Raw genomic sequence first — 9,224 nt, 5'->3', positions numbered from 1 at the left:
TGAAATACATTCATTTTCCCATTAATTTTTAAATAATCTTCTAGACAAGAGAAAATGTTTTCACTTTTAACAAATGTTTTAACTTTTCATCCCATTGCCTTACCCTCCCCTCCACCTTACTTCCACTACAGAAATCAAAAAATGGCAAAAAGGAGAGTTCTTTTTTCATACGGATGGGGAAGAGAACATAAACTTTTAATTTTTTGATTAAAAAAAATATTAGAAAATTTCACATTAAGCAAGTCTGTGCAAAACCAATTCATTGATGTCATTAATACTGTCTAACTGGGCCAGTTGAACACAAGACTTGAAGATTTTCAGTGAAGTGTATAAAGAGCCCTGAGGTTACTTTTTCCTGGCATGAATGTCTGTAATTTCATACCAATTTACCAATTTTTTTCACAGCTTCAAAATGAACAGGTACTCACAATCTAAGAACAAGACAAGAAACAAGCCAGCATTTGTATTAAGAAACATTTTTATTAACAAAACAGTAAATTCCACTTGCTTAGCATTTCCAATAATGAATAAATTGGCCTTGCAACAAATAAAAAAATTGTAAATATCTATCACAGAAAGCACTATAAGGTTAGGGGCATTGGGCCTCTCTTTGATGTCTTAGGGTTGAAAGTTTCACACGTTATTTAGTGTTTTGTTAAAAAAGGCAACACAATACAGTCATAGAAATGAAGCCATCTCAGTCAAACAAATTAGGTTATTATAGAGAAAGGATCCAATTTTATGTTAGGTAGTTGGTTTATGTCTGTTTGTTTGTTGTTGCTGCTGCTTTTAAATAAAAAAGAATTTTAAATCCACTTGCTGGCATTTCTGATACATCCATCTTTTTTTTTTTTTTTTTTTTTGTTAAATTATGAAATTAAAGAGGAAAAAGGAGAACCTTCAGAAACAGTTTTAAAATTGTGGGGTTTTTTTGTTGTTTTTTTCTTTAATTTTAATAGTAGCAGATTTTTTTTTTCCTTGATGTATGGATTTAGTTAAAGACTGATCTACCAAACTGCCTGGAAGTTGGCCTGACAACGCTATTTCATTAATGCAATCAATACCAAGCAGAAAAGACCATTTCATCGCATCCAAATCATATTCTGTCATGTCCAGTCTCCTGTCAACAGATTATTCTTGTTCTTCTAGGTATCTTCAAGCACTGAAATCTGAACACCACCTGGCTTTCAACTTCTTTCCCCCCTCCAGCTGAAGTCTCTTGCTTCCAGCAATGACCTCCTTGCCCCTGCCATTCCCTGAGTACAGCTGTCTTGTAAAAGTGGGAGAAATGATGAGTGCCACAGGTGAACAACAGTCTAAGAAATTAACATCAGATGGATTTTGTGGTTTTTGTGATTTTTTTCTTCATTTTGCATAAATGCTAATGAAAATAAAAAAGTTGTTTCACAAATGCAACATGGCACACCTTGATGTTGTTGGCAAACTTCAAGAGAGGTGTTTTTATGTCAGCTACATGTATTTTTAAAGTGCTCTGACTCCCAGATAGATAGCTGTACCAGTTCCCAACTTTTTTCATCAGCTACAGTGAGTTACACACAACAAAATGTTTTGTGTCTGCTGTTTAAAGCTAATTTTAAATTTCTCCTTCCTGTCGGTAAAGTGTTAACATTTATATCCCTCCCAAGAGGCCTTCTGATGATTTGGTTGATTTCTATTGAACTACCCTCTTTCTGTCTAATGTATTCCCTTTGAACTTCTGTGTAAATAAAATGTTATGTTATGATTTATTGCTGTGAAACTAATGAAATATTACTAGAAAAAAAAATTCCAAACTTAACATGTAAATTACAGCATTACATTTCATGTGTTTAACTAAAATGCATTAATGTTTTATATATGCAATATAAGCTGTGTCACTTTAAAACATAATGAACTTATATCTGTCTGGTTATGATGTCTTGCAATACTACACAATCAACTTAGCAAAAAATATTTTTTCATATGTCAAAATGCCCACCATTGAAAAATACTATCGTGCACCTCAAGAGTATTTCCTTTTTGGAGAAAGGGATAAATTCTGCAATAGAATCAGCCTGGATAACTACAATGAGTATTTTTAGATCTTTTATCACCCAGTGCTGTAGTAGCTGTTCTTCATATGAATGCCAGATAAACACTATATGATACTTCCTAAGATTCTCAAGAAACTCATCATTCTCATAATTTCTAAGAACAAGGTTTCTGTGAGGCAAACCATGCTCTCCAATAGTGAAGCTTTGACTGGAAGCCAAAGGCCAGTTTAAGTCACTAAATATTTAGCTAATTAATGAATGTATATTTCTAGGAAAATTGGCCGTTCTGATCAACTTTGTTGATGCATATCAGGAGCAAGAGATGGGGATAGGAGGGAGAAGACAAATTACAATAGAGATATATTTTTGCTTTCTAGTCCACTTCTTTCATACAAACTACTGAAACTTAATTGCAACATAATAGAGCTGTACAGGTAAGAAAAAAATTAGCTGACTCTTATATACATTCATACACATCCCCCTCTGTATAACCACTACACTGTAAATTAAAAATAAAATTAAAAAAAAAAAGGGGAAAACGTCTGGGACAATTTATAATGGCTGCAAAAAAACTGAAGAATGTCTGTTGCTCCAGATGTCATAAAACTCTCTATACCTAGCAACACTTATAACATTGAGTTTACCAAAAATGGCTGAAGAGCAGATATAGTTTGCATTTTCTATACAACAGGCTATAAAACATCACTTATCACAGTCCAGAAAGCACATATAGATGTGTTTTTATATAAACATATGTAATAACATATTAAGCGTGCATGAAAATTTCCCAATGATTGCATCTATGCCCTCTTATTTTTCTTTTTTTTCTTTTTTTTGTTTTTTTATATTTTTGTGGAAATGTGCCTTATATTCCAGATTTTTGTTTTTGTTTTTGAAAATAAGGCCTCCATACTATTTTCCTCACAACCAGAAAGGGGCTTTTTGAAAGTATTTCTACATAAGTCTTCAGAAAAGCCAGCACTTTGTTTCAAAATGCAAGTTTCCAATCACTGCTTCACTGCACCAGACGGCAAACTCTTTATGTTTGCTTGTTGAGTCACCATATATAATGACAGTCTTCTCTGACAATAAGACTAACTTACTTCTCAAGAAAGCGCTAGCACTTTGGCTAAATCCAGAATCATAGGTAGCTTCTTTTTTCTTTTTTTTTTCCTGTTTTGTTTTTTTTTTTTTTTAATTTGATTTTTTTTTCATATTGTGCCTCGATGTTGTAGTAATACTCCTTGCTTTATGAGTGCGTGGTGTCATCATTGTCTTTCAGAAACGTTCCAGCAACATAAAGACAGGCAGAGTAAATGAAAACACTGTGGATGTTAGGGAATTTATCAGCTCCTGTTTCTGAAAAACAAGAGCATGAAATGCTTGTTTTTAAAAACAGTCTTTCCTTTCTGATTGCATTCCCTGTCTTTTCTGTTTGTTTTTGAATGTGCTTCATAAAAAGTAAAGTAAATAAGTTTGTATTATGTCTCAGATAAAATGAAGACTATTTCTATACAAGCGTTCTTTTAGATGTTGAGATCAGACATAGTACTCCTTATCCTTATTTTTCTTGTTTTTGTTGGAACTTTTAGCGCTGTTGGGCTGTTTCTCCTTGATCACAGCCCCGTTGGATTGTGCTGAGTTACTGATGTAGTTTCGACTCTCATCCACGTGGTAGGACCCTTCGTCTCGATTCCTGTACTTGTACATGGCATACAGGAGGATGAGGATGCACAGCGCCGCTGCCGCCACGATCCCAACCACCATGCCCGTCGTGCTGCTGGATTCACGGATCACCTCGGACGAGCCGGGGTACTCCCTTCCTCCTCCTGCCCTGGTGGGGTTTGCTGTGGGTAGATAATGAAAGAAAGGAGAGGTTATCCTTGAGTTTGCACATCGAGCAGTCAGTCACGTCTGCTGCTACGGTCACATGCCCTTCTAGCCGCACCCACTGGGCCAGGACAGCCTAGCAATGTACTACTGATGCCTCAGGTTTTAGCTTTTATATTTTTCAGATTCTCTTCTGCTTTAGTGTGTAAGTCTAGGCTTTGTATTAGGGGATAGTAAGCTGTCTTCACAGAGTAGGGAGACAAAACAATTCCTTCTCTAGCTGGGGAACCAAGGACAGCCGATCCAGATCTCAGACCCAAGAGCATAAACAGTGGTGGACTGAAGAGAGAAAACAAGAAGGATGGGACTTCATGGGCTAAAGCTGTAATTGGACAATTAACTCCAATATGCTAATGGACCAAAAAACTTATAAAAGTGTGGGATCTAATGACTGGTGGTCCTTTTTTTTTTTGGCCATTTTAGGTTGCTGCCCAAGGTGGATCTATTGAGGCCTCTTAATAAATCCCTAATTTATTCTTTAGCTCTGTCTAGTCTCTGTTCTAGGTCAGCCTTCACAAGGCATCAGTACCCTCCCCTCTACCAGTCCAAAACCAGTTAGGGTTGCAGCCCATCCCTTTTTCAGGCTTTTAAACAAGGAAAAGGACAACAAAGAACATCTCTTTCTAGCCTTCAAAGGTATATTTTGTCCCAGTGTGTTGTTAAGCAAATAATGTGAAATAACTGGTGTGCCACAATTTAAATGCAGGGACATGAATATCTCAGAGGAAAAAATTTCCCTCTCTCTCTCTCTCCCTCTCCTTCTGTAAGGAACAAAAAGTGACACCATACTATTTATTGAGAAGGCAGTGATGATAAGGCAGAATGGAGGGAGAAAAAAGAAAATGGCTGATAGAGGCAAATAAATTCCCTACAAATAAGGTATCCTCAGCTCTCCTGTACACTTCCCTCAGGAGAAGCTTCTCAGTTTCTCCTTTCCTTCTAATAGTTTCTTTACTTTTTAAAAATTACGTATATTTACTCTTAGTACTTTTAGAGAACTATCCAACCCTAACTCCCATTTTCTACTTCAGAGTCCTCCTTGAATATGGCTACACCTTAGAGCACTTTTTCACTCAACTTCTCCCATTCCCTCTTTTCATCATTGATGCCATTATCAGATGTTCCTTCAAGGATAGCTTTATGCCCCAAGAAAACCTCTCAAATTGCACACAACAAGGACTCAGCCCCCTAAGAACCCACCTCCGAGGCAAGACTCTTGTCTTTTCAGCTGTAAATTAATATAACTGACCTGTGTCTTCGCACTGGAAAATCTTGTTATGAACTATTTAATTTTCTGGCATATTTTGTCCTCTTGCACAGCCATGAGGAATAAAACCCTAATTCCAGGAGGAATTTATAGTTTAAATCCTCTCAGCACACATAGTGCTTTTGTGTTTTCCAAGATCTCCTTTCTTTGTTGAATTTTGCAGCAGGAGGGGAGGCAGATATTTGGATAGAATCAATTAAATTAAAGTGGTGATAGCTGAGATGGATCCTCTCTAACCTTACAAGTGTCATTGAAAAAAATGAAGTTATCTGAGTATATGCAGTATTCCTCTGATTACACCAGCATTTCCAAACTTCTGGGAGGCTGTGTGTCCTCAGCACTGTCAGCCTTGGCCGAGCTCAGGAGAGCCAGGCTGGCTTAGAGAAATTGCATTTATGCACCATTATGCATGGCTAAAAATTCAATCAGTAAAATACAGATGCTAACTAAAAGTACTAAATGCTAGTTTTGCAATATATTAATGATGCTAACTTTATCAGGGCATGCCTACAGGTAGCACTGTACTGAGGTGTGTAGAAAAGTGTCTTGCTCAAAGTCCACTAAAGCACACTGTGCTCCTTAGTCACTTTTTTAAGCACTGTAAAGGCATAATAGGACAATGATGATTTTAAGGATGCTACATTAAAGTCAAAATATCAACGCTAGCCAAAAAATTGCAACAAGTTTGGACAACCAGTATTGAAAGCAGCCACCAGCTACAGACATCTACAATTGGCCTATGAATAAGAAAACGTAGTGAAAAAGTCACAACTCCACAAAAGAGTAAGTTCCTTCTCCACTCTGGTATTACTCATAATTTACTTATTGGTGATTTGTGTTCTTACTGCTGAAACACCTCCTCCTGGCAGTTATTCCAAACAGGTTTAAAGAAGCTGACATTTTGTTCAGCTGAAAGAACAGAGGCAAAATGGTAAAATTAAAATAAAAAAACCATATCAAATAGTTTTTCAACTTTTTGTATCCTTCTGAAAGTTCTTACTTGTTATGAGTTGGTGCAATTGGTACTTTCTATGGTGACACAAGCGATCTTGAAGGTTTTAAGATGTTTTTGTCACTTCAGGGCAGATGCCACCCTACTAAGAAAGGTGCCCTGTTCCAAAGTAGTCAGTGACTGGTTTAGATCCTGTTAGTTCATCGTAGCTATTGTAGAAAATAGAAATTCTTTTACACCTAGGGTGTCATTTACTGTTTTATGAGAGACAATGCATTGTGTGCTGAACAAAGACTGAGTATTTCCATAGTGAGTGAAAATGAGACAGTCTTATCTTACTGTATGTGATTTCAGGAAATTAATTTCTGTCTCAGAAATAATAGAAGACCCTGAATACATTGTCAATACCTGATGGAGTAGCAGCTGCTCTTTCTCTTTAAGATAACTACATTTGAGCCAAATATTGTCAACTAACTTTATAATTAATGTCTACTAAATGACAGTTAACAGTTTGCTCAGAGGAAAATATTCTAATATTGCAACCTAAAAGAAACATCTAAGGTATATTTTTAAATCTTACCTAAATTCCTGCCTTTCACCTGATGGCTTCCTTTTATTTTAAGAATGTTTTCACAATTATCTAATTTGACCCATCTGTCTGACAAATATTCAATCACTACATTGATGTTATTCAGACTTATAACATTTCAAAGCATCTGTTGTTGCATGTTTTTGGACTTCTGGAAAAGGAAAAATTCAGCAAGGAAAAGGACTTGCTATTTTTGTTCTATTTACATTATAATATGCTTTTAACCTAGCAGGTCCTCGCCAGACAAACGAAGGAGGAGGAAATAGAAAAGTTTTACAAAGTCTATAGGTTTGTCTGTGAGCATGTTAGATAGGAAGAGCTAATGGAGTACACACCAAAGCAAGAGTCCTATTCTGAGATATAGGGAGGAAAGGGCCACGGGAAAAAAAGCCAGCCTTAATTTCTTCTGAAATCTATATAAATAAATAAATCCACATCCATAACATTGCTGAAACAGCTGCCTTCTATTTAAGCAGCACCTTTGTTTGACTAAGACTGGAGTCAATTCCAAGGGGAATTTACCTATATTTTTTCCCCTGCAAGACAGGAACTATTGCAAGGGATGGCAGATGATCTCAGTGGAGAGCAAATGAAGATTATAAATTTACAGAAATCGTGCTTTTTGCTTTCCACCTCTTTGGGAAACACTGGACGAAGTTTTCTTCCCAGCACCTTGGTATGTGAACCAGGCAGAGCCACTGGCTCCTGGCACAGCCACTCTTAGTGTCTGCAGCATGAAAAGGATATTAACTTAATCCTAGACATCTTACTATAAATGTGAACTGAAATACTTCATTGGAGTATGTTAAGATTAAATGACATAAAATATTACTCTGATTTTTAAGAGTAAACAGTTGTCTCAAAACCCAAACCCTGAAACTATCTATTTATTAAAATAATAAATTGAGGTTGTTTGATTAGGAACAAGACAAAATCATAAAGGCACTAAATATGCTCAAACCTTGCCATAACAGTGACAGGAAATGATTGTCATCTTCTGGTGCAAGCATTCTTTCTTAAAACAATTTCTCTGATGCACAGCTCTTCCTCTCAACAGCACAGAACCAGTGTTTTTGTACTGCCTCAAAGACCAGCTAAGAAGAAACTGAGTTCTAAAAGCCTCTTCTACCACTTATGAAAAGCTTTGCATGCAATAATAGCAATTGAGCTCAGTTTTACATTGTGTAATAATGGATTAGAAAGTTATTATTCTTGACTGTATTTCTAAATGGTTTAAGATTTAGAGGGGAAAAAATCTAACTATTTTCAGTGCCCAGTTTTCATTAATACTGCAAAAAGAAAATTGGAATTGCAGGTTCCCATGGTGTTTGCGAATTGAAATTAGCAGATTGAAAAACAAAACAAAACAGAAAAAGACAAAAGGACACCAAACCTGTTTTCTTTACATTTATGCCTTCCCACAAACTGTGAATAGGAAATTACTCACAAGACAGAAATGTTTAACTACTGCATTTGCAATGAGGCATGAAGGCAATTATTTACGGGACACATATTAATTTTCACTCTGTGTGCTATCATTGTAGACCTGTTTGTGGTCGATTTTCTGCAGCATTGTTGGAGTCTGGAGAACTGGTTTCTGAGCTTGCTGCAATTTCAGCACTTCTTTACAGTGAATACCTCTGAAAAACAAACCCCAGCACTTCCTCTGCAGAACTGGGAGAGATGCAGCCCAGCTTCAAAACCAGCGTGAAAGTCGGCTGTAGACTTGTGTTTAAAGGAAAAATTTTAAGGTATCTGTTCTACTCTTTGGTGTGCAAACCCAGGATATAATGTGTTAAGATACCTCTTAAGTGACATCAACTAACTTAGCTTGTTATAAAAACAGTCTAACAGTAGAACAGCATCCACAGCTAAAATGGTTGCTTTGCTAAGAAGCTAAACATTCTCTCTGCACTGAGCAGAGCTTATTTCCAAGTGTAATGATTTGTCATATATTGACTTAGAATCATTTACAAATCCTACCAACTCCTTAGGTCTGCAGGTTTTGCAAGTAACTTCTTTTTCCCCTGTGGCTGAGAGGTGGAAGGTTGTTTTCTCAACCTTTTAAAATGTCATCACAAGTCTAAAGGGAGGTAGGGTAGTTGGTTGTACAGTGCCAATTGAGGAGCATACCAAATCAATGGGGTTTAGAAGTTACCATGTTTTGCAGTGCTGAGGGGAATATTTCACAGTTTTATAAGAAGCTTTTGTGAAAATATTTCCCACAAAACTAGATTTCATTTTAGCCAAAATAGAGAATGTAAACTAATATATCACCTAATGTTTTTAGCAGCCTTTATCCCTGTGATCTCACCCTTTTTGTTAGCATATTTTAACATATCAGTTTCATTGCTTCTCTTTTAGTATCCCTTCTCTCTAAACAAGGGTTCATTTTCCATTTACCAGTTCAGGTGTCCTACCTCTCCTTACTTCTATATTTGTCATTCAGCTTTGTATCTTTCCTTATTTATTTTCTACATAAAGTTATTTTCC

General features: G+C 36.3%; 1 protein-coding gene across 47 annotated transcripts in view; it reads right to left on the bottom strand.

The window, feature by feature from the left end:
* Nucleotides 1-460: 460 nt before the first annotated feature.
* Nucleotides 461-9,224, bottom strand: part of NRXN1 (neurexin 1) — a 668,143-nt gene continuing 659,379 nt past the window's right edge. For all 47 annotated transcript variants that reach the window (XM_030269639.4, XM_030269642.4, XM_030269660.4 and 44 more), the window contains one exon: nt 461-3,880. In XM_030269639.4, the coding sequence (XP_030125499.1) occupies nt 3,573-3,880 (308 nt within the window). In that variant the 3' untranslated portion in view covers nt 461-3,572. The remainder of the gene's footprint in view (nt 3,881-9,224) is intronic.

Source organism: Taeniopygia guttata, chromosome 3 (assembly GCF_048771995.1).
Source record: "Taeniopygia guttata chromosome 3, bTaeGut7.mat, whole genome shotgun sequence".
NCBI lineage: Eukaryota > Metazoa > Chordata > Aves > Passeriformes > Estrildidae > Taeniopygia > Taeniopygia guttata.
Note: the sequence above shows the minus strand (reverse complement) of the source record. Positions and strands in the feature narration are given on the sequence as shown.